The following is a 26,743-nucleotide window of genomic DNA, read 5'->3' on the forward strand; positions in this document are numbered from 1 at the left end:
AATGGTGTGAAGGCTTAGGGCAGCACGGTGGCTTAGTGGTTATCACTTCTGCCTTACAGCACTGGGATCATGAGTGTGATTCCTGACCATGGCCTTATATGTGAGGAGTTTGTATGTTCTCCCCGTATTTGTGTTGGTTTCCTCCCTCCACAATCCAGAAACATACAAGTAGTTTAACTGGCTGCTATCAAATTGACCTTAGATTGTCTGTGTGTGTGTGTTAAGGAATTTTGACTGTAAGCTCCATTGGGGCAGGGACTGATGTGAGTGCGTTTTCTGTACAGCGCTGCGGAATTAGTGGCGCTATATAAATGAAATGATGATGATGAAGGCTGCAAAGTGATCTAGCCAAAACATGGAGATTTTGTCCACTGTCATACAGATGTCTACACTGGTTAGCCACTCCGTCACGGTGTATTTGGGGTGGGGTGGGGGGCTCTTGAAGAATTATTTCGTTGTCTCAGTAGCGATTTCTTGTATTGTGATATCGCCATATCCAGGCGAATAAGAAGCCAGAAGCTCAGTCCCAGAGGAACACGGCATCCTAGGTTTGTTGCAGCGTGTTGTAGGACAATTCCACCAGAAATGGAGTGGTGTGCCCACATCCGAACTGCACCTTCAACAGAGACCTGAGACACCAGAGTACATCTTGGACAGTTGGGATGGGCAATTGTACAATCTTGAGAGCACTTTTAACTGTGTGTCTATTAGAGAAAGACAGGAGGAGCTGGCCTGGGTGAATTGGAAAATCTTTTGGTAGATATGGTCAGTTTCTTACCTATCTAGATTCCTCTCCCAATACTAGTGGAGATGGTGTGTTTAGGTTCTTGGGGGCTGCAGATCCTCAGAGAAGTTCTCACTGCCTTTAAAATAACCATGTTTAGAAGATAGTGTTTGACTTAGAGATATAGTCAGAACTCAGATGTGGGGGAGATTCAGTCTCTCCTGTAAAGACACACACCCTAACAGCTGGCCCTCCTGATCAAAGCAGACTAGGATCTAAATGCCTCGGGGTGTAATCCTGGATCAAGATTCGGATTCACTGAAATGTCCCTCTTCTAACTCAAACATCAGCATTCTTAGCCTGGTCCAACAGTGGAGCGTGGGACTGGATGTGGGTTGGAATACGTGTGGTAGCTTAGAAAGCCTTGGGAAGATATTGTAGCAGATTCCTAATGTGTAACTCTCAATTGCACCCCATTGTTTGGAGTGCCCGCATCAACTCTAGTACTCTGGTAAGCATCAATTCCTGATAATATCGCTCTCCCAAATCAGATGTCAGTATTTCAGAAATTTAGCCTGCTATCTAATTTTAAGATAAATTGTGCTAAATTTGTTGCTGTACCGAGCTCCCATGGCTTCTCTTGGCTGGGGAAGATCAATATCATTAATATGAATACCTTACTTAAAGTCTTATAACTTGTTCAGACACTCCTTATTAATATTACTCCCAAGTATTCCTCTAAGCTACAAAAACTTGGATCCCACAAGATATCCTTCATAGGAGGAAGTCTAAGGGAGAACTCCAGCTCCCATTATTCTCTATATTTCATGATTATGCTGGCTTTCCACTGCAGCTTTGTTACCTCTCCACTACAGAGGGCTAAAGCCATTCCTACATCTGTATGTTCTTGATAGGATCTCATACAGCTCAGAAAGCTGATTCTGCAGACATGAGTTCCTGTAATAAACATGTCTGTCATTTCATGTATGTAATTCATCTCATTAATACACAACTTTGCATAGGTATTATGTGAAATTGTTGATTTACTTGCTCTTTAATTTATGAAAATAATTACTAAATGTAGTAAGTCTTTCATTATTACACCAGAACTGGAAACCATTGTGAAAGGGGTCTGTAACAGTTTGGGAACAGTTAATTCCCTTGATTTGACACTACCAACCCATTGCCAGCTATGTGAAAAAAGGGGTCGACTGAAACGGAAATTATGAACACAGCCAATAGTGTGTGTTCATAACTGCTCTAAACTGCAATACTTCTAAATATAGTGTGTATACTATAAAAAAAAACAAAAACATAAAACTATAAGGCTGCATCCACATAGACTTGTTTTTTGGCTCAAGATTGTGGGTTTGTAATCAACTTTTTTAAAATTACATTCAACTGAAACAAAACCATGTAAACACTAGCTCCAGATGACAGCTGTCTGAAAACAATTCACAATAACAGTTACAAACACCTTCTCAGTTCCTTTAATCAGAACAGCAATCTAGCTAGTCATTTCACTTAGACTATTGCACAGCTTCCCCTACTCTGCAATCAGCTCTTCTGTGAACCGTTCCAGTCAATCAGAACTTTTATTAAAGTCCCTCCGTTCTATCAAACCTTTGCAGGAGCAAAGTTTTATCTTGGATTTCTCTGCTTGTGCTTTGAAGATGACTTGTTTTTCTACCTCTGCTTCGTTCCCCACTATTCTACCTTATTCAATCCCTTGACTTTGGCTTCGGCCATCACTATTCTTTTCCAATACTTTGATTTCAGCTTGTATCTCAGGACTAAGCGGCTTGCCCAGACACGGTATGTCTCTGATAGCTACCACAGAAAAGTGGTTCTTTCTTGGGAGCTGTCAGCACTGTGACGTGGGTGAGCCACAATAACATTTACATTTAGAAGTATACCTGTACTGATACTTGCGGATGACCTAAAGCAATACCGTTGCTAACCTGGCCAAGCTAATGGAGATTCTTTACATGCACAAGCCCATAGGGCCCAAAACTGAAGGAATTGGAACCTCTATGAGATGTAATCAGTCTCCTGAGCTACAATATGAACGAAAATCTACAACATATTTTTTTTTTTTACAATGTCAAACTGCTAATTTATCAAGTCATCAACCACAGTGAAAAGGAGAGATATGATAGAAATTACTCTGCATGAACAAGAAATTAAATACAGTTGGGGTTTTCCACTTATACTATTTGTGGCCAACTTGGATTCCAGTGAAGAAAATTAACTAATCGTGTGGCTCACTCAAACAGATCCCAGAGACAAAGCACATCTCTCCCCCACACATATTTCACCTTGAGCTGCATACTCAAAACTGTACATCTTAATCTTGCTATCCAAATTATTGAGGCCACAGAGTATGATCCCTAATACCCACCCAAGTGGAATCTATTACCACAAAGCGGCCTATATGTAAAAATCCAGGATATCACATAAACACCCTAAGAGAAGGCTTTCAATTTTACTATCGGTGGGGCTCGCCCCAACAGGGCATTGTGACACACCTGAACTTACACTATTATCTTATTTCCTCTGTCCTCACCTGGCCCCCACAAGGCCTTCAGTGGCAGATAAAAGGTGGACAAAGCAAAAGTGATGTCTGACATGTTACCAGTTTGCAACCCAGCCCAACCAGTGCAACTATTTGGATACAGACAGTACTGTTTTACCTGTTAGTCAATACTGCCAAACTAAGGTTGCCGCTATCTTTTTGGAGCAAGTTAGTCACAATGGACATGGTACTTGTAGAGTTAAATTAATACCCCAGGACTTAGATGTGAACTAAATATGTATTACCACCATAAAGTTAGAAATATAGGGTTAATATGTACCACTAACTCAGTACTTGCTTGCAGTTTCAAATGAATAATATAATACATTTGACATTAATATATTATACAAAAACTGTAATGTGCTATGTCTGTGGTGACAGATCACTAAATTTTCAACTAGCAATAGCACAATATGTTCAATTTGATTACCTTGTAGAATGTTAATCAAATTTATAATATAACCCACTATTAATAAAAGCAGCAGGGACTGACTTAAAGCGTGTGTAAATCTGAAACAGACATTTGTATTATTTCTTAAATTCCTTAAAACGAGGAGGCCCTGCCAACCCAGAATTTGTGGTTACATGTAGGTACCAGTAACAAATTTTCTTTTTAATATTAATTAGATAACCATAACAATACCGCACAAGTTTGTTTACATCAGTCAGTGTAGTATAAAAAGTACCCAACATCTAATAACTATTACAAGTCTGTTAAGTTTGTATACTCTTAAAACTAAAAGATTCACACATCTAACTAAAGAGTAGTAGACTTTTTATGAACCAAAAGTGACCCATGAATAGACATACAAACCCTGGAATATCTTGGCTAAGCAGGCTGTAGAGAGCAGACACTTTACTTTTTATAAGTATCCCCTATAAGTTCTCACTTACTTAGGATTAATATGGAAATAAGATCAGATAGCCTCAATTATCTTCTATCCTACTTTAAGCCGACATATAACTAAATAAATACATCTAGGCACCTCCATCTATACAAGCAGTGCTTAACATTAGCTAAACTCAGAACAGCTATGCCAAAACTTTTTAGGGAGCTGACCGACTTTGGGGCCCTGTTGATTTACAAGATTAGTAATCCTTCATTGGAGGTGCTTCTGTTTTACCTCCCTGAAAATACAAATAAGCTATTGCACTTCAACTCTATATCTTGTGTTTAGGTAGAAAGAAAGCAATTAAGATGAATGTACCACAGCACCTTCAGGTCCCTGGATTGGGTTGTACAGAGTACCTGTAATGAGTGCATTTGGTGGTTGAAAGCTCACACTAGGAGCTATTTTGGCTCAACCAACAAGTGGAGAATTTGGCCTAGCCTATTTCAAAAGTATTACACTGCAATTTGTCCAGTGTCAGAGGGGAATGTTAAAAGTTAGCTGACTTGGAACCAAACACTATTTGAGCAGACACTCAGAGGGAAATCTTTCAACCCTGGACTAACGCGGAAATAATAGGTTCTTACATATGTTGGCCGATTTTTCTCTGACTTTATTTCCTGAAATTCAAAAGGAACCATCCTGCATGCTATTCAAATCTGAAAAGGCATGCATTTTTTCACCTAACCAGAGAAGGTTGATTTCATTTCTCTATCATACCGGGAACTGCACAAGACCAGCAGGAACATGACATAGGCACACCTCCGGACTAAGTGCACATGAGAGAATGCTTTCAAAATGTATAGTTAGCGGTATCTAGTTCCCTGGCCTAAACATCTACACAACATCTAGCCAATGCTAGAGCAAATGCAGGATTGTTGGTTCCCTTTTCCACATCTGCTGGACTTGCCCAATAATAGCGAGATTTTTGGTATACTCGTTATCACAAACAATGTCACATGAGTGTATTCAGAAAGACCGAATAGTATGGTCTATCAATAAACCCATGAATCACATTTATAAAGCAACTGACAAAATGATTATACATATATGTAATGTTGCCAAATATCAGATTGCCTAAAAAACAAATTAAAAATAAAATCTCCTCAAACCAGGAGGCGCCAAACCACGGTATTGTATGTTTTCTCAGTGAAATATATTACCAGCCTGCAAGATATACCCCATCCAAATTCCACAAGACTTTGAACCTATGGTAACTGTTCCACTCAACCACACCTCCCATGTTCATCATAAAAATATATGATTTTATTCACGCTCTCCTCAACTCACCCTACCTCCTCCGATTCCCCTCCTTACCTGTTGTTCATTTTTCAATTTTCTCTCATTTATTCTTTTTATCTGCTGGTTTTTTTTTTTTAAGTTTGACTTATCCCTCCCTCTTACCATCAGCCGTTCCGAATTAGCCCCCAACTATTTCTTTCATTTTTTTCCCTTTCCACATAGAAATATAAAAGAAATCCAAAGTAACAATGCCCTCTAAAATTACACAATCACAATGTTGCCGTTAACTGTATCACTTTTTTGACGTTTCTGGAATATAATCATTGCATTTCGAAAAAAAAGAGATGTAGGCGAAAGGCACAGAAACAACCCGTGGAAGATTTCTGGATCTTAATATGTATAAATAGAGAAGAGGGTCATAACATTTAAGTACGCAAAGGGTTTTATTTTCCAGAGTAAGCCAAGATCCTAGAGCTAAGCGACACAGACTGAAACTAGTGAAGGGAAAACTCGGGAGAAGTATTAGAATATTTCATTTTACTGAAAGATTATATGATTACAACAAGTCCCCAACAGAAGAATGTGACAGTGTGAATAGTGGGCAGATCAACAGTAAAATAAAAAATGAAACCATTAATAAGTAACAAAGGCAGTGTTGATTTGACCAAATGCTAGAACACGGACGTGTGTTCACCATGCAATTATAGCAGCTTTCACGCACATTTTAACTAACGAGCTCTACAAGCATACATTATATTGTAATAACATTACGCCCCTTCAGATGTGCCCAGCCATATGTAGAATTCCATATCACAATATGAGCTGATTGAATCAAGATAATACATACTGTCCTCAATGGAGACATTCTCTTCTGCCTTCTGGTTATAAAGAATGGACAAATCCTCGAGAACCTCTCTTTGCCAGGACAATTCCTCCAAAAGGTGATTCTGTATAATCCTGGCTGTGTTCGGCGACGTCAGTTTCTAGAACATAAAAATTCCAGTCAAATATACTTCTGATTAATAAAGTCATTTATACCTTCTACACTATGGGCTTATATTAAATAACGTACAGCCAACATGCTTTTCTTCAATTCAAAATTACCACTGCTTAAGCATCATCAAGTATTGGCACCTGCAACCACTTTCCTGGCATGCACAGAGCAATTTCACACAAGATATGCTATGCAAAGTGGCGTATATCCCAACCTACATCACCCCCATTGTGTTCAATGCACAGTATAATTAGATCTGATCTAGAAAATAGCCTTCTACATTTCACCTTATATTGACTTCTAAATGCTTCTACCCCCCCCCCCCCCAGTGTATCCAGTACCTCGGAAATCAAACCCATCTCTTGATGCTTATATTGCGACAACTCTGCATTGTTTTATTGTTAACATAGGGCTGTCTCTTACCTTCAACAGTGCTTTACAGATTTCCAAATGGACAGACAGAAGTGTGTCCAGGTCCTCGTGTCCAGTGCTCCAACCATCCCGCTCAGATTCACTATTACAGCTGAATGTCTGTTCGGATTCCTCCTTGAAGGTATTGTTACTGAAAACAAATAATACAACGAGCACTAAAACGCCACTCTCAAGAAATCATTCCTCTGTTTAGATTCCCATACTATCAGTGCAGAGTTTTTCTTAATACCACGCGTTAGAAGCAGTGTTCCTCTACCCCCTCTTGTGTTAAGCCTGCTGCCTACCTAGACTAGGTAACCCAGTCAGACGCGAGGTGAAGGTGACATCCTCTCCTCCTGGAGCTGGGAGTGTGGCACTTGGCTGTGACATAATAGCCACAAAAGTGCCACACTTCCAACATAACAATGACATAAAGCCAGGGCCGGTGCTAGGGTCTGCGGCGCCCTAGGCATTTTTAAAAAAGCGGCACCCCCCCCCCCCGCAAAAATCGCCGCCCCCCCCTCCCCGCAAAAATCGCCGCCCTCCTCTCCTTACCTTGTCTCACCACCGCCGCCTCTCTGCTCCGTCTCCTCCCCTCCACTCACTGACACTAGTAAGTGGAGGGGCGGAGACAGAGCAGAGAGGCGGCGGTGGTGACAAAATAGCCCTTTCCCCCCCTCCCCGTGCATCTGAATGCTGTGCGGCGGCCATGACAGGTATGGTCAGCGGTTGCCGCACAGTTTTAAAGTCTTTTATTATTCTGTGGCGCCCTCCAGAGCCCGGCGCCCTAGGCAAGTGCCTAACCTTGCCTAATGGGAGCGCCGGGCCTGCATAAAGGTGCAGCACCCAACATGTAAGAATCTGCTGGCAGCTCTTCCTTCATGTCAGCGGCCTGCACCACTGAGGTATTAAAAACACTAGATGAGTAACATTAGGTCACCAACTCAGTGTTTTAGGCACTCCTTAACCACTTGTGCCTTAGGCAACAGTCTAGGTGTGCCTAATGGTAGCAATGGCCCCGTCCCCAGCATTAAGTTAATATAAAGATGTAGAGCATGGCTGCAGTAGAAGGCCATATTAGTTAAGGTCTGATTTTAATTTTTAATTTGTGGACTGTGCACTTTGCCTCAGTGATGTCAGAGGTTCATAGGGAATTGAGAGACTGCATTTTCATGATTATGTTTCCAGCCCACAAAATGGCTACCTCCACTGTGCGTGACTGCTATATTTTAGGACTATTGAATGATACTGTTTGAATCCTTACAGAGTCACAACGGCTGATAACACAGCTACAAAAAAAGCATATATACTATTTCAAACACTATGTGGTATGGGAAAGTTTACATATACAGATTTGTGAACTGGATAAAGCAGTATTTGAGCCTTTTAAAATCAGGGTGGGGGACAGTTTTTGAGCAGTTCCCAGCACATCACACAGGAAATACTAGGAATAGTTGGATATGCTACATAGAAATAATGTGTACTTTACCTCTTGCTGTGAGTGCGAATACTGCCAAACAGAGACATGTCATCTGTATTGAAATCTTGGTTTAAGAAGTCAAAACTTTCCAAAGCCGTCTCCACCATCAAACTGTCCATGGAGGCAGACTGATGCACTTGATTCCTTGGCCTCTGGAGAACAGCCAAAGTAACATGTCCGTCATTAGGTTACAAAGCATTAATAACATGTTGAAATAGAAAATAATATTGTGAATATTGTATAGTGTGACACAATGAGCAAGAACGTGCCTCCACCAATCATTGTATTATTAGTTCAACTCTCTGGCAGTAAAGGAGTTAAAGTGTGGGTGTTTGATTTGTTTTTAATTAAATGTAAACATGAAGACTTCATGATGGAATTCCTTTTAACATAAGCAATTCAGTTAAATGTTTTAAGATAAACAAATGCAGGAGAAATCTTTTTCTTATCACGCAACACTGGAAATGAATAATTGGTAGATTTGAAAGATTACAGCATTCTAGAACTTCTACAATGGGATGTTGGTCATTGACCTTAATGGTAATATCAGTTTAGTGAGTTCAATCATGCAGTGGATCCTAAAGGTTTCTGAAATATTTGAAGACCAGATATGTCCCTGCATGAGTCATTTATTTTACTGCATTCATTCATTCCCAGCATATAAACCTAAACACCACTTACCATTACTCTCTCTCTAAAGCTCATAACCGACTGCTCCATCTCCTTCATCTTTCGCCTTGTGACATCCTCTGATGTCAGCAAGTCTAGAACCTGATCCAGCTGAAATGCTAATGAAACTTTCTTGTCACTTTTAGCACAATCTGGTGACTTTTCTTTCATGTCTGTGCTCTCCTCTAGAAGTGAGATGTCTGTAATGCTCTCCATTATGGACCCTGTGTTGGTATCTTTGTTAAATTCCAGACTTGTAGGTTTTATAGCCTGAAGGGCACTATAGTGATTGGGAGTCTCTTTAAGAATATCCAGTGTTTCATGGCTTTGTGGCTGACTAATGCTGTCAGGAAGCCTGACACTTTTCTGCAGTTCTTGAGAAGAATATGGCACAGTCTCCCCACAAGAAGAAGGTGGACTGGGAGGAGAGGCAGCTTCATCACCAACCCCTTCCAGGTTCTTTAAACTGTCTACGCTGTCCAGTTCCATGTTGGCTGCTACAGTGCTATGGTCTCTGACTAATCCACTGCTGGCCAAGTAACTCAGTATGTATGGTGTCTGCATATCTTTCTCAAGAGATGGGTATGTGCTGTCCAGATCATTTTGCTGCAAAAAAAAAAAAAAAAGAAAAGAAAATATGAACACATGTGAGGCAAAAAAATAGATATTCCCACAAAAGCCAGACTGCTAAAGATATGGATTTATACCTGTACTTAAGTGGTGAACACTCCCTTCCCCCTTTCTACTGACAAAACATGGTTACAGTGTCCAGATATACTCTTCATACTCACAAGGTAAAACTTGTCTCGGAAGCTTGGGGTGTTGGGTGGTGTCCAGTGATATAAAGATACTTTTTTGACACTTGATGAAAACTTGCTGGTCATTCCAGGTGTGGAGAGGATCTTGCTATTATCAAAGGGGCTGTAAATAAAGAGATAACTAGGGTATAAGAGCAAGTTCCACATTAGAAAGCCTTGTTTGTTTGAGAAAATGTGTAACTGATCAGCTGCAAACAGGATCCCTTATGTCCTCCCCAACTGTCAATACAATTCACAAAAGCCCAAACATTAGTTCATCATCCATTTATTTTATTTTTGAGAAAGTAATTGGGAATCACACTAAATAGAACACACCCTACTTCTGTAATGTTCTCCCCATCTCCTGTAACAATGCCTGCACCCTCTCACTTAAACTATACCCTGATGAGGGCTGCATTAACCGACAAGAACATCACATTCCCAATTCTACATCCCCCTAAAATCCGCAGACATTTTTCTCAGCTCCAGATTCCTTTCATCCTCAGAGGACTAGTTCCAGGGGAGCATTCATTTTTAACACCACATACTTTACGTTAAATACATAATGCTTAAAATAACCTTCACAGTTAAAAACAGTCAATGAGGTGCAGAAGAACATACTAACAAAAATAAACACATCTTCTTTAATGTGTGTCAATACTTTAACACTATAGACCACATTACTCTGAGCAAATGTGCATCAGGATACTGGAACTTTACCAACAATGCTGGTGTCAGCATAAATTACAGCCTGAATACCTAAAACAAAAGGGCTTCTTGATCTGCACCCTAACTCAGTATGATAGTGTATCACTTCACATTCCAAGCATATGGGACACCATGTTATTTTATCTATCTGAGAAGTCTATGAACCATTGCATATATGAAGATAACATGCACATATTAAGATAAATACCTAGGAATTACATTTTAGCTAAAAATTATTTAAACATTACAAAAAAAAAAAACATTAAAAATTATACGCTACAATTGCAGGTAGTATACAGATAGATGCACAAGTCTGTGACTTGCACACAGTATTACATTCAGCAGTAACAGATTTACACCAAAGGGGGCTAGGCAGGGTCACATGTTTAACACTCCTCCTATGATCTCCAGACAGCTACCACACTATAGAAAGGTAGTGGCCCCACAAAGCTGTACAAGCAGGCTGCAGCCTACTTCTCAAAATAACACATGGAATCTATGAAATCCACCAGAGAAGAAAGAGTGAAAAATTGGTTTAGGAACCCCATGTCCAAGAACTAATGCCATTCTGAGCAAAGGTAAAGGAAGCATGGAGGAGCAGTCGGAACAGACACCACTGCTTGTGCAACCAGTGCTATGGAGATAAGTGCAATAGAAAAAGTAGAATTATATTTCAGAAGGTCTGCAAGCTGAAAGAGTGAGTCACACCACCCTACAACCCAAATTTAATGGCTCCAATTAGGTTGTTCAAGAGTGTACTGACCAATGGTAATGAGAATCTAATGAACAATGAAATTCAAGCTTCCAAATATAGAAATGTAACAGGCAATCGAAAAACATATAAACATTAGCACTGACCTACCATTGTGGCTCTAAGATCCCCTCAAAACCACCAGCTTTAGGCAAGATTCTAGGCTGCTTTGTGGGTATTGCTTTTGTGATATTTACACATACTATTATATAGTGTGAGAAGAAGGTAGGAACACTCAGATTTAGAAGGGTACCCTAAATTTATATTATATACAATGTAAGAATATAGGAATTGTGTTATGGAAAAGTGACATAGAGATCTTCCTCTCAGCTGTAGGGTATAGACCGAGTTTGGTGAGCTGAGTCACTTAAATTAGGCATTTGGCTGCAGAAAGCCTAAAAAGCAATCAGGAAGTATGTTCTCCCTTATAAAAGGTTGTGTATCCACAGGCTAATCAGCCACAAGAAACACTCTTTGGGCTAAATTTACTAAGAATCGAGTTTGGTGGCGGTTTGAAAGCCACCCATCGCTGGCAGTTTAGTGGTCCAAACCACCACATTTACTATAAATTTAAAATGACTGGCGATGTTTGGTGGTTTGAAAAAGCTAAACCACCGGCGGTTTTGTCCAAGCCGCCAGCGGTTTGGATGAAACCGCCATCAAAGTTGCCATCCAAAAGATAGGACAGGACAGTTTTAATACCTGCTTCAGATAGCTTAAACAGGCTGATTGAACTATTTTGCCATTCAGAACATAAGAGAAGCACCACTGACCTTTAAATTCGGTTGGCAATCATTATTTATTGATCAAGCGGCAAAATGAATTAAATAATAAATTATGAGGGGAAGAAAAATTTCATTATATTAAGGGGATAAAATTATTTAATTATTATATTATTCGGACAATATGTAATGACAAATTGTGCAATATAAATAATTATATCCACCATTAACAATCAGTTAATATTATATATTCACATTTCCCACATAATATAATGCTATAATAGTGTCCCTTTAAAAAAATATAAAAAAAATAATTTCCCCATAAGTTATTACACTTATTTTGTTCCTTTATCAATAAATAATGATTTTCCGTTATAGCAAAAGACCCTAGTCGCTGTGAAAGTTATCGACCAATTTCGTTATTAAATGTGGACCTAAAGCTATTCGCCAAACTACTAGCAAACAGACAAGCCAGAGTGATTCCCGCCCTGGTCCACCCAGATCAGGTGGGTTTTATCCCTAGTCGACAAGGAGCCGCCAATACTAGAAGGGCTATTGATCTAATTGAAATAGCAAACCAGGCCCGGGTCCCTGCTCTGGTGGTGTCTCTTGATGCAGAAAAGGCGTTCGACAGGGTCTCATGGCCCTTCATGAGAGCCACATTGGGCGCAATGGGGTTCAGGGGCCGTTTCCTATGCGGACTAGCGTCCCTCTATCACAATCCCTCAGCTACGGTTATAGCTAATGGCGCCGCGTCGTCTCCGTTTCACATTATAAATGGTACTCGACAGGGCTGCCCACTCTCCCCCTTGCTGTTCGCTCTCACGATGGAACCACTGGCGTTGCATATACTCAGGAACCCGACAATTTCTGGAATTCAAATGGGGACAACTGATTATAAGATATCTATGTACGCAGATGATATTCTTCTTACAGTTACCAATCCCCTCGCCTCCATCCCATCTCTTCAAAAAGAACTCGATGAGTATGGCGCAGGGTCTAACTTCAAGATCAACATGGACAAATCGGAAATTCTCCCTCTTAATCTACCTCCCCACCTATTAGATAACCTGAAGAACCAAACAAATTTTCGATGGCAGCGAGATGAACTTAAATACTTGGGAATTTACTTAACGACCCATTATAATCAGATATGTGCAGCTAACTTCCCTAGGCTTTTAGACTCACTTAAGCGTGATCTTGAAAAATGGGATAAACTATATATCTCTTGGCTTGGCCGCATGGCGGCGGTAAAAATGAACCTCTTGCCACAAATTCTTTATTTGTTTCAAACCCTACCTGTTCGAGTACCCTCTCTTGCGCTACAGACCCTCCAGAAGCAAATTACTAGATTTTTGGGCAGGCAAGCGACCCCGAGTAAGGGCCTGCATGCTCTTCCGACGAAATTCAGAAGGAGGAGGCGGCCTCCCAAACATCTCCAAATACTAAAATGCTGCACACTTGACCCAGCTAGTCTTATTTCACTCTCCATCTTCCACTAGGCTCTGGGTAGACATTGAGGCTACATTTTTGCAATTACTCTCGCCCTATACACTACTTTGGATATCAATCAAACATAGACCACCACTCCCGTTACTCTTATCCACCACCCGTTTCTCCCTCCAGATGTGGGACTACAGTACCCGCACGTTTCAGCTAATAAAAAATCCGGAAGCTATGTTCCCACTGTGGAACAATCCAGCTTTTCCACCAGGGCAACAACACTCCTCTTTTCACCACTGGTCCTGACGGGGTCTAAGATTTATTACTGACATAGCGCCCATGCGGATATTCCCTGCATTTGCTGACTTACAACGACGATATGGCATTCCCCATGACCGTTTCTATCAATACCTTCAGTTGAGACACTTATATCAATCGATCCCAACGCTTAAGCTTATATACCAACGTACACCTTTAGAAACTTTTTGCAGACGTAAATCCCTTCCTACTGGGTTAATCTCTACTTTTTACAGTATCATGGTGGCATTTCGTCAACCTGCCAAAGATCGTTATGAGCTGAAGTGGGAAGAAGACCTTGGCGTCGAGCTAGAGATAGAGGAATGGGCTAAGATCAGGTCACGAGTCGCTAAGAGCTCTATCAGTGTCCGTACCAAGGAGAACTCGTATAAGCTCTTATATAGATGGTATTTGGTCCCAACCCGCTTGAAAGCCATATATCCTGACTCCTCTAGTCAATGCTGGAGACTATGTGGGCAGGAAGGCTCATTCCAACATGTTTGGTGGTCCTGTCCGAGACTTGTGGAATTCTGGCGGAAAATTCACAATTTAATTAATAGAGTCACCGCAGTAAAACTCCCCCCCTGCCCCTCATATTCACTATTGCATAGGCCTATAGCGGATGTTAACAAATATACAATGGCGCTCATAGGCCATATACTTAATGCGGCTAAACGCGCAATAGCAGCAAATTGGAAACATCCAGAATCCCCATCGCTGCCTGAAATTATCAATAGAATATGGCAGACATATAGCTGCGAACACATTACAAGCATTCTCAATGATCGTCCCAATAAATTTTGTGCGATTTGGGATCCTTGACTTGCCTCCTATGGTTCAGAACAACCAAGGCCTGATTAGAATGGAAACTATTGAATATAGCGTTAGAAGACGTTCAATATATGGTATATACATGTAATACATCCAAATGCCAGGTCAGGTGCCCCTTTTCCTTCCCCCTCTTACCACACTAACATTTATTCCTTCCCCCCCCTTTTTTTCCTCCCCCCCCCGTTCCCTGCTTTCTCTCTTTTCTTTCCCTTTCTATGTTTTTTACTTTGATTGTCAAAGTTCACATTGTTCTTCTCATGCAAGGTACTTGTTGTTTGATCAATGTAACTTAACCTTTACACCGTTTTGAAAATTGAAAAATCTCCTTAATAAAATATGTTTTAAAAAAAAATAATGATTTTCCAAATATTTTAAATGTCTCATTGTGCACTTATGTTCTGAATGGCAAAATAGATCAAACAGCATGCAGTTTGAGCAATCCCACCATTCACAAACATCTCTTTTATTTTGGCCGTTTGGATAGCTGTTTTGCGTCGGTTTTGAAAACCCCAGCTTAGTAAATCCAGCTGTTTGTATGTTCATCATTGTTAAAATCGGGATGGCGGTTTGTAAAGTGGTGGTTTTGAAAAATGTAATTTCTGGCCATTTTGACGGCGGTTTGGGATTTAGTAAATCCGGCGGTTTCAAAACCGCTGGAAAAATAGACGAAAAACGGCGGTTTGAGCAAACCGCCCTTTAGTAAATCTAGCCCTTTATGTTTATTTAAAGCCATATAGACAAAAGGTAATTTTCTGTATTTGATTTCACGGCACCACAAAAACTGAAACTGGCTGCGGTCAGTTGTACCAAATCTGCTGGCCTGTGAATCCTCATTGGCTGCTGCTACATGCAACCTCCAGGAGATGGCGATCTCACTACCCAATATTACAAGATAGTATTTATATAGCGCCTACATACTATATAGCACTTTACAGAGAATATTTAATAATCTACATCAGTCCCTGACAGATTGGAGCTTACCGCTATCACACAAACACACACAATGGTTTATTTTGCCAGAAGCCAATTAACATACCAGTATGTTCCTGCAATATGATATCATTACAATACCTAAACACACATTTGCACACATGCATATTGAAAAGACATCCACATATGTAGGCAAGATGAAATGCACATTCATTTTAACTTTCCTTTACCATTTTACACAGGGCAATAGCAGAATCACTTTTGTTATGATATACTTGTATGTATAATTAGAAATTTAGTTTTTTTCGTTTGAACTTAAAAAATGGGGGATTTCTTGATCTTTTCAGTTAAAACAGAAAAACAAAAATAAATTTGATTCCTCAATGAACACATTCCCACACCACCCCTTGCTGTATGATGACTGGCGTGCAGACTCGGGCAGAGTTTAGCTCTTCCACAGCCAGACACGTGTGATCTGGATGACTTTGGTACAACCTGCTGCGGAGGAATATTCTTATGTGAGAAGCATCCCAGAGGGCAGGGCCGTCTTTCCCATTGGAAATCCGGCTCCCTCCCTCCCTGGTCTCCTCCTCCGTACGGCGCTCGCAGTGCATGTCGGGCGTGACGTCATCACGCCCGCCCGACATCCATTGCGGAGCGCGACGGAGGAGGAGACTATGGAGGGAGCCGGATCGCCAGCTGACCGCAAGGTAAGTATTGTCTTTTTTTTTTCTTGCTGCCTCCGACGGGCCCCCCTGGGCTGTAGGGCCCATATATATAATCATTTTTTTATTTTTTTTATATATAAGGGCCCCGGTGCACTGCTGTGCCCGGGGGCCCAAGATGTTCTTAAGAGGGCCCTGCCGGAGGGGCTACATATGAGGAGTTCAGGAAGGGGGGAGTATCAGCTGCCACTTTAGTAAGATTCCCTACACCCCCTTTGATACTCCCTGCAACAGCTGCAGGTATTTCTATGTGCAGTTTTAGCTGGTGACTCTGGTCCTGTCTGTACTAACTTCTCAGTGGCTCTGCTCCAGAAAGTCATTTCAGGAGCTTTTTTTGCGTTTTTAAGAACAATCACAATTATAAAAATCTATTAATCTGTTGCATATTCTGTCATTATTAAAATATAATCTTTGGTCGTTTCTGTCATTGTCATAATCTGACATTATGACAACATATTCAATAAATTCTAACATTTTATAAAGATAATTAAAACAGATTATTCCATTCTATAATAATTGTGCTATAAAACCCACAATTTGCAATGTAGAAGTGTGCCCTCTCCCTATCACCCTTCCCTGACACCTTGTCCTCCCAACCTTGATATCCTGCCCTGGCATTCTTTCCTTTCGCACCCTGTTCCCTGTGACCTCCGCCTGTGTCCCTTGTGACCCTCTACCTGGGACTCATAAAAGAGAAAACAATCAAAAGATAGGGATAATAAAACCCGAATTCCCAAACAAGCACATGCCAAAGACCTAATCCAATTACATTTCTGTCAACATTTCTATAACTGGCACTTTCTGACATCAAAACAAGCTGATTAACTTCACTTATCTTTTCCCTATATGAGTTATGATTGAAGTCCTTCCCCCTCCGCTCTGCTCATGGACAGTACAGCTACCAACCCTACATTTCTGTAGCAAGAAAAAAGGACATAGTCTGCATCCTGAGGCTTGAATAATGCTGTGGCCTTACAAGAAAGCTGGGGGCTGAACGTCTTCAATTGTGGAGGGCTTATGTTAATGTGTCATTACTTGTCTGTGTGTCGTTATAAATCTGTGTGTCAATCTGTCAGTATGGTTCTGTGTTAAGCGATATATTTCTTAATAAAACTAGTTATAAAGGAATAATACAGCCTCTCCTGTAAATGATAACAAATATTAGAAGTCACCTCTGAATTCTGTGTTCTGTCTAAAATTTTATATGTTCCTGGAACGCCTCTGTTACTTCTTAGTCTTTATAGTTTACAGTAGGGAGTACATTATATTCCGTACATTATAAACATGTCATGCCAAGCTCCGCCGATACAGAAAATGCATTCTACAGAGTTTTGTCGACCCTGAAGTCAAGCGGCTGAGACAAACTATTACAATATTCCAGCAGCTGAAGCCAATCGATCATGAGAAGTAACAGCTGGAACACTTCATTCGCTAAGTGCAGTCAGACAAGATTAGAAACAAGAGCCTGCACCCTTTCACTCTATTTTCACTTATAATGTGTCTTATTTAATCCCAACTACAAAATATATTAATTTGTCTGTCAAGCAATGAGTTTCCCTTACTGTATCACTTTTTATTTACAGTCTAAATCAAAACAAATCAGACTGCTAGTGGAACTGGAGCATGTGGCTATAATATAAGATTACAAATACCTTTAACTACGACAGATCAACAGTACAGCAATGCAGAATATACTAATCCCATTATAGACAAACACATGCCAGGGCTAACCGCTGCATATCAGGAACACCCAACAAGACCTACCGTTTTGGAGATGCTCTGACCCAATTGTCTAGCTATCACATTTTGACCCTTGTCAAACTCACTCAGACTCTTATGCTTGCCAATTTTTCCTGCTTCCAACACATCAACTTCAAGAACTGACTGTTCACTTGCTGCCTAATATATCCCACCCATTGACAATTGTCATTGTAACAATAATCAATGCTATGCATTTCACTTGACAGTGACATACACAAATATTCACATACATACATTCAGTGACCATTTATAAGGTTCTGTATAGGACCCCCCCCCCCCTATTCCCCCACAACAGCCTGAATTCTTCATGGCATGGATTCAACAAAGTGCTGGAAACATTCCTTATAGATCCTGGTCCATGTTGACATGATAGTACCACACAGTTGTTGCTGATTTGTCAGCTGCACATTCATGCTGCAAATCTCCTGTTCCACCACATCCCAAGATGCTCTATTGGATTGAGATCTGGTGGCTGTGGAGGCAATTGGAGTACATTGAGCTCAATGTCATGTTAGTTGGAAGCAACTTGAGATGTGTGCTTTGTGACCAGGCACATTATCTAGGTGGATTTAGCCATTAGAAGATGAGGACACGTAAGGCATAAAGGGATGCACATGGTCAGCTACTCAGGTAGGCTGTGGTATTTAAATGATGCTCAATTGGTATTAAGCAGCCTAATGTGTGTCAAAAATACATTACACCACCACCATCTTGTACTGTTGACAATAGGAAGGATGGGTCTAGGGATTCATTGTTTACGCCAAGATTCTTCCTATCGGGCAATGTTTGTCCAATCTTTAACTCTCCAGTTTTGGGAAGTCTGTGCCCACTGTAACCTCAGTTTCCTGTTCTTAGCTAACAGGAGTGGAACCAGGTAGAGTCTTCTGCTGATGTAGCCTATCCACTTCAATGTTTGACAGGCTGTGTGTTCACTGAGGCTATTCTGCAGGCCTCCAGCCTCTCTGCCATTTCCTCCTGGATGTCCTAACATTTCCACAAGACTAAATCTGAACTTACTATCTTCACTCTCTCAAGAGACTCGACCCCTCCCACCCTCTCCATCACTATTGGTAATACCATCATCTCCACTTCTCACAGGTTCGTTGCCTGGGGGTCACCCTTGACTCCTCCCTCTCCTTCACCCCCCACATACAATCCCTTAGCCAAGCCTGCCACTAGGGATGAGCAAAACGCTCATCCACTCTCTGATCATCTCCTGCCTTGATTACTGCAACCTCACTTATCTTATCTTGCTCTCCCACTGGATTTCATCTGCCTCTTCTATCTGTCAAGCTTTACACTGGCTCCCCCTTCATTACAGAATCCTCTTCAAACTCCTCACCTTCACTTATAAAGCCCTCTCTAACCCCACTACTCCTTATGTCTCCTTCTCGCTCTCTACGGTCTTCCAACGACCACTGCCTCACCTTCCATCTGGTCACCACCTCTCACTCCCTTCTTCAATATTTCTTGTGTGCTGCTGCCCTTCACTGGAATGATTTCCCCCGTTCTATCACGGTTTCCTAGTCTGCCAAACTTCAAACGCTCCCTTAAAACCCTTCTGTTTAGGTGAGCCTACCCTTCCTCTGTCTAACCCTGCCCTGCTGTATCGCTCTTCACTATCCTTCTTCACTAACCATACTATACTATACCACACCCCCATTCTTTCTGCACTCTTACTTACTCTCCATCACCCTATCTTTCCTCTCATGACTATGCTCGCTAACGCGCTTCCTTCTTCCTTCCTTCTTCCTTCTACCTCTTCTGCACAACATGACTGGCGGAAGGCAGATTTGGTACCTGTAGTTCAAAAAACATCTATACCATTAAGCTTGGCATCAGTTGTGGGTAAAATATGTGAAGGAATCCTATTCCGAAATATGAAACAGATACTAAATTCATAACACCTGCACAGCTTCTTGAATGATCAGTCGTTCAAAACCAATCCGATTTGCTTTTAATAGATGGAAAGTTGCAAACTAGATCTGGATTTTGTTGTGGATATAATATATTTAAATGTAATATATTTTGATTTTTCAAAAGCGTTTGATACTGTTCCATATAACCGATTAGTGAATAAATTAAAGATATTTGGACTACAGGGAATTTATGTGATATTCAATACTTTTGTGTCAAAAAAGACAAAAATATTATAGGAATGATACTTTTATTGGCTAACCCAAAAAAATGTATTATTATATTTGCCAGCTTTCAGAGCACAGAGGCCCCTTCATCAGGCTGGTTTACAAATGAATGACTGAAAAAAAAGGCACAACATTTAAAAGCTGTTACATCAAAAAATTTGTACAGAGGGGAATACATCATTTATACCGCTTTCATACTGCCGCCACTGCAATATCCCGGGTTTTTGAAGCCGGGTTTTTGCAGGGTCTCGGAGCGCCCCAGCTCAGAAACACCATTCATACTGCACCTCGGACCCGGGAATTTCCCGGGTTGACCCCATTCACACTGCGTACTAGAGATAGAGATGACCGCACTAAGTGAGTTATTAAAAACAAACAAGTAGTACTTAACCCCAATGTCATTAATAATATATTTCCAGAATTAATTGCTTATCATGTCTGGAGGGTGCTCCCTTATACTTATATATATGAATAAAAGGCAAGGAAGAGAGGGTATATGTAGAGGCACTCCGGGGTATAAGATTAAAATAACATTTTATTAGTATGCATTAAAAATATTGATTCATACAACTAGCGAAATATAAATAAAAACATGTGCAGAGTGAAAATAAAATGCAGATCTAGCTGCAAATCACTGTGTTCTCACGCTATTTCTTTATATTGGATAATTAATATTGAATTAGTATTCTAATTGAGATATTATTCTGCTGATTTTATGTAACTGTTAGGTCACTCATTTACCAATAATGTCAATATAATAGTGCTTGATAACACATTTGTTTATAAAGTCAAACGCAGTAATGAGTTACAGAAAATCCCTGTATAATGTAGAAAACAGGGTCGCTCACTAAGTTATTAGAGCGGTGATTAAGCTGTCTGCATCTGATATCAGTTGGTATATATTGAGATTCTACTTCCCAACTAGACTCGTTCAGCACTTTTCCCTATTAGGACACAGGTATCTTTGAGCTAGTAAGATATATATTGGAGTATTCTGATTACAAATAACTAGCTAATTAAATTATTGTGTCTCTAATCAGATGGTATCAATATGTAGTTATATCACAAACAACATAGATAGGACACAAATAAAAGTGCCGTTCGCTAGCTGAATATTGCCCCCTTATTGAGTCTGTAGCATATCTGGGAGGTCTGTATTATATCATATATGAACGATGGCTAGCGTGGTTGAAACCTGAACTATCATTGCTAAAACTGAGCTAGGTTGGGGAAATGGATAAATGCATAGCTGTGCTTCTCACGTACTGCTGATTTCCATATCTATAGCTAGATACCTATGGGGTATTAGATAAGCTAAAGTAATAAAAAGCAGGTTTTTCTTATGAATGGAAGAGTAATACCCCATTCATACTGCACCAAAATCCCGGGTTTTTGCCGAGGCGAGCTCAAACGACCCGGGTCTTGGTGCAGTATGAATGGTACAAGTCCAAAATCTCGGGTCTAAAAACGCGGGTCTTCAACCCGGGATTTATCGAGGGGTAATTCCCGGGTCTGACCTGGGTTGCCTGCACCATGAATGGTGCAACCCGGGTTGCACAGAAAACAAGCTGATTGGCTGTGTGCCTGTCTCTGGAGGATTTGGAATTAGGCATTTCTCATTCATTTTATGCTTGCCAAAAAGAGGCCATTAATTTTCTATCTAGAAGTCTAGTCTATTGGGGTAATCATTGAAATATGCAATGCCTAGCTTTCAAAGCTCCTACAACCTTCCCTTAAATATATGTTTCCCAGTCTCTTTATGCCTTTCAGAAAGCCCTCCTAGACTAGTACGACTAAATATATAAGCCAATTGGAGGTATCCTTTATTCATTATTGTATTATTATATTGTGTATCACCATTTTTCAGCTAATGAAAACTGCTCTGGTGATGACTCCCACAAATTGCCAGGGCACAGACTTGTGCAGTATGAATGGGGTCAACCTGGGAAATTCCCGGGTCCGAGGTGCAGTATGAATGGTGTTTCTGAGCTGGGACGCTCCAAGCCCCGGCAAAAACCCGGCTTGAAAAACCCGGGATATTGCCGGGGCGGCAGTATGAAAGCGGTATAAAAGTCCTACGAGTTCAGAGGTCTGCACCCTGCTGTGGGGTGTGTAGAGTGTCCATGTAGTGGGTCATAAATCCAGGTATTTACCTGGATTTATGACCCACTACATGGTATTTACCTGAACGCAGACCACTGACTCCTGTTTCCCATTGGCACCAGTTTCAAGTATCCTCTCACATAAGCAGTGGTACAACTTGCTATACGCAGACCACTGACTCTCACTACCTCCTCTCTACTCCTTGACATTCCTCCTCACTATAGCAGTGGTACAACTTGCTGTACGCAGACCACTGACTCTCCTCACGTTTACTTGTCCATCTGGTTCCTCGTGTACATACATCTAGTCATTACCAGTTGCTGCTAGTCATAGACTTTCCTTGAGCATTCTCTCACCATCTGCTGATTCTCCTGTTCCGTTGTCACCCTGCTACCAGAGGACCATAGTACCAGCTATATTACTCTGGTAAGAACATCATCTGGTGATATCCTGGGCAAAGACTCCTAGTGCCCGTGACAATGTTTTTAATTTGTTAATTTAATTTGTTTATTGTTAAAAGTGTTTATAAAGATTTTAAAAAAATATATATATATATTTCTTGAAGGAGAAGTGACAGTTGGGAGTGGTTGGTGGTTGCCGGGGGTGACAGTGGGGAGTGGTTGGTGGTTGAGGCCTGGGCTATGGCCCAAATGCATGACAAGAACCTTTTTAACACCTTAAGTAGCTTGATTTGACTAGAATCTAGAATGCATGAGTATCATGCACGGGTTAACTTGTATATATATATATATATATATATATATATATATATATATATATATATACACACACACACACACATATACATGCACACACTTACAAATCATGTTCAGGTCTTGTTCAGATCCTAGTGCTTGACATGCAGAATTGATTTATACAAGTTCACATTACATCTAACTGAAATGCATTTTTAATACAAATACCTTTTAAGCATGAATTTTTCTTAACTCCTACAAATCATTATCTTCTTTTCAAAGTCTCTCTGCATGGGAGTCTAGTATGGCTGCCAGTCATACACGCAGGTTGAGACTGTCAGCATTTCATGTGAGGGCAGAGGGGAGGAGAGGATTTTGCAGGGATCAGAGGGGTGTTCAAAGCCTCTTGGCTCATTACATCATGTGTCATGTGACTGTGGTTGCTACGGTAATAACGTAACACTACGGAAACCCTGGAGAATTATACATAATTAATAACAGCCTGAATAAAAAGAACAAGGAAAATTTTACCTGCCAAGATTCTTCTTATAGTCTGCTAGTGATTTATGTAAAAAAAACAAACAAACCACACCTCATTTTTTCATGAGTTGGCTTCTTTAAAGAGCACTGTTGTCTCCATGCATCAATTAACTAGGAACATGCAAATTGATTATGAAGTGGCTCAGTGATGCCACTGTTTCCTAATTGTAACGGCTGCCTCCAAATGTGTCTAACCAACAGGTGCCCTTTAAGATGGATAAATATATAACATAAATTGTTAAACAAAATGTTATTGACAAAAAAAATTAGACTGTATAGGTTCAATAATTAAAGGTATCTTCTTACAATGGCAATAGTACATTCATTTTTGTGTTTGAACACAAAATTCCAGGCTCACATCCAGTTTTAGACCACAAACCAATGTACAGACTTATAATGATCTTAATAAACTTATTATACTGGGAATCATAAATCAAAGAGGAATCAATATACTTAACCCATTACCTTTGCAACAGAGGTCAGCCATCTGGCCAGCAGGGCAAGCTGACACTCGTACTACCAGCTGGACAAACAGGTTGCTGACCTCTACTTTATAATAACAAAATTAACCCAAAAAAATGTCTCTTGCATGCTCCATTGGAGAGCCAAATAACAATTCAGCCACTCTGCATTCTGCTGCTGGAATAACAACATACTTCACACATTAAATGACAAATGAGAAAAACCTGGGAGAAATGCTTGTGGCAGATTAAGCTTTCTGTAGGGATTAGCTCAGTACAAAAATATGTGTTCTTGGTACCGACTATCGCATCATTCCATCTAAATGTGCGGGCCAGGCAGCGAATCACAGGGTCCCTCAGGACCATCCCAACATTACTAGGATCATTTCTGCTACGTCCAAAGACTGATGGTGACGTGTAAGCCACACGCAAAGTGTATCGTTATAATTGATAGAATGTTATATTGTCAATATCTCCAGTTGCCTCTCTCTCCTTGAAGGTGGCCTTAAACTCTCACATAAAAACCACATCAAATCTTTTTAATCAGAAAACAATATATTTGTCTAGCTGTGTTAAAAACAGTAATGACTGATAAATACATTTTTCATCCCCTTTTTCTACACTGACCAGCATCAATATTTCTATTCACCCTACAACCCTACAAAAATTCCGACTAGTTTAGCTCCTCTTTGCCCATTGCATATCATATCACTGGTATTAGGCAATGGCAGCACAATTTTAGATGAAGGAGAAAGTTAAACAGACATATAATATTCCGTGATAATCCTATAACATTTTGTAAAATAATAAGGAATTTGTATTTTGCACTTTGGAATTTGTGCACAAAAATAAATTGTACACATAACATTGTTCGAAAATGTAAATTAATGGCTATGGGTCAGCATTAATTACTAAAGATAGAATAATGGCAGATGATAATAGTTTATTGCAGCATTTTGGCAATATCAGCAAATGAATGAAACCCTTGCAGGGAAATGGGGAGGTCAGACAATGAAACTAGGGGTCAGATCAGTGTTTCTCAAATCCAGTTGTCAGGGACCCCTAACAGTGCATGTTTTTCAGGTGACAAGGGAAATAATTATACCACCCATGGATCTGTTACAATGTGTCAGTCAGTAATGAATACACCTGTGCTAAAGCAAGGAGATATGGAAAACATGTACTGTTCAGGGTCCTGAGGACCAGGTTTAAGAAACTCTGGTTTAGACTACAGGACCACCTCTTCTCGTCCAAAACTGTGTAATAAGATTGTGCTTTTACATTCTTAAATTTCCCCAGATGGGGGACAGAGATATAAAGCTACCCCTATTATTAGTACCAAGAGAAAAATTCAACATCAGAACAGCAAAAGCTATATTTTTATTTGTCAGAAAGTTTCAGCACAAAGAAGCACATGGTAATTATTTTTTCGTCTTAATTAAACGCAGGGAAGGCTGGATCACCACATTCAAAAGGTGGGGGCTCCTCTGTGATCCAATTACAGACTTCCTATGAAATTTCCGGTGTTGAAGGGTACTGTGTTGAAACAGCTACTTTCACTATTGTGTGTTAATAATAAAGTTAATGTCTCCTGCTGCTAAATATTAACTATGTAATTACTCTTTTTTTACACTCTCATGTGTCTTTAACAAGAGAGATATGTCCCATCTTAACTTTAGAAAAGAAATGAGCTGCACACGCTCCACGCACACCAGCAATGCGTTAATTGAACCAGGCATATCTCATCCTGATCGGTAAGCTCTGACAAAGAACCCCCCTTGGCCAATTGGCTATTCCTGTTCAAACATCCATCAGGGTTAGTGGAGATTTCAAATACTTAATTGAATTTATGGTAGAGTTGGGACAGACTATGGGCTAGATTTACTAAGCTGCGGGTTTGAAAAAGTGGGGATGTTGGCTATAGCAACCAATCAGATTCTAGCTGTCATTTTGTAGAAGGTACTAAATAAATGACAGCTAGAATCTGATTGGTTGCTATAGGCAACATCCCCACTTTTTCAAACTTGCAGCTTAGTAAATCTAGCCCTATGGGTCTATATCGGCGGTTTCCAAAGTGTGCGCCGCGGCTCCCTTACTAATCCGCGCGGCGCTAGGACCCAGCAGCCTCCTCTCTCCCGCAGCTGTCACTGAATATCGACGTCAGTGACAGCTGCGCAAGAGAGGAGGCTGCAGGGTCCTAGCGCCGCGCGGATTGGTAAGTTTCTGTTTGCTTTCTTTTTTCTATAGCTGGCTTCTGGCGCGGGGCAGAGGAGGAGGGTAGATGGCAGAGGAGATGGGCAGATGGCAGAGGAGGGGGACAGAGGGCAGAGGAGGGGGACTTAGGGTAGAGGAGGGGGACAGAGGGCAGCGGAGGAGGGCAGCGGAGGGGGACAGAGGGCAGCGGAGGAGGGCAGAGGAGGGGGACAGAGGGCAGAGGAGGAGGACGACAGAGAACAGAGGAGGGGGACGGATGGCAGAGGAGGGGGACAGAGAGCAGAGGAGGGGGGCAGATGGCAGAGGAGGGGGACAGATGGCAGAGGAGGGGGACAGAGAGCAGAGGAGGGGGACAGAGGGCAGAGGAGGGGGACAGAGGGTAGAGGAGGGGGACAGAGGGCAGATGAGTGGACAGAGGGCAGAGGGGGCAACGTGAGAGAGGGCAGTGTGCCTGGATGCAGAGGGAGCAGTGTGCTTGGATGCAGAGGGGGCAGTGTGCCTGGATGCAGAGGGGGCAGTGTGCCTGGATGCAGAGGGGGCAGAGTGTCTGGATGCAGAGGGGCATTTTTGCATACAACTAAATAAGTATTTCTGTCGTGACCTAAATACTTATTACAATTTTTTGACCCAACTACT

The 26,743-nt window shown here is 40.9% G+C and overlaps 1 protein-coding gene across 1 annotated transcript in view; it reads right to left on the bottom strand.

Annotated features, from left to right (window-relative positions):
• The window catches only part of RIPOR3 (RIPOR family member 3), a 76,344-nt gene that overhangs the window by 13,007 nt on the left and 36,594 nt on the right, over nt 1–26,743 (bottom strand). The window contains exons 5-9 of the mRNA XM_075176472.1: nt 9,777–9,906; nt 8,998–9,591; nt 8,326–8,468; nt 6,849–6,987; nt 6,279–6,414 (exon numbers count right to left, since the gene is read on the bottom strand). Of these exons, the coding sequence (XP_075032573.1) occupies nt 6,279–6,414; nt 6,849–6,987; nt 8,326–8,468; nt 8,998–9,591; nt 9,777–9,906 (1,142 nt within the window). The remainder of the gene's footprint in view (nt 1–6,278; nt 6,415–6,848; nt 6,988–8,325; nt 8,469–8,997; nt 9,592–9,776; nt 9,907–26,743) is intronic.

Source organism: Mixophyes fleayi, chromosome 6 (genome assembly GCF_038048845.1).
Source record: "Mixophyes fleayi isolate aMixFle1 chromosome 6, aMixFle1.hap1, whole genome shotgun sequence".
Lineage (NCBI taxonomy): Eukaryota > Metazoa > Chordata > Amphibia > Anura > Limnodynastidae > Mixophyes > Mixophyes fleayi.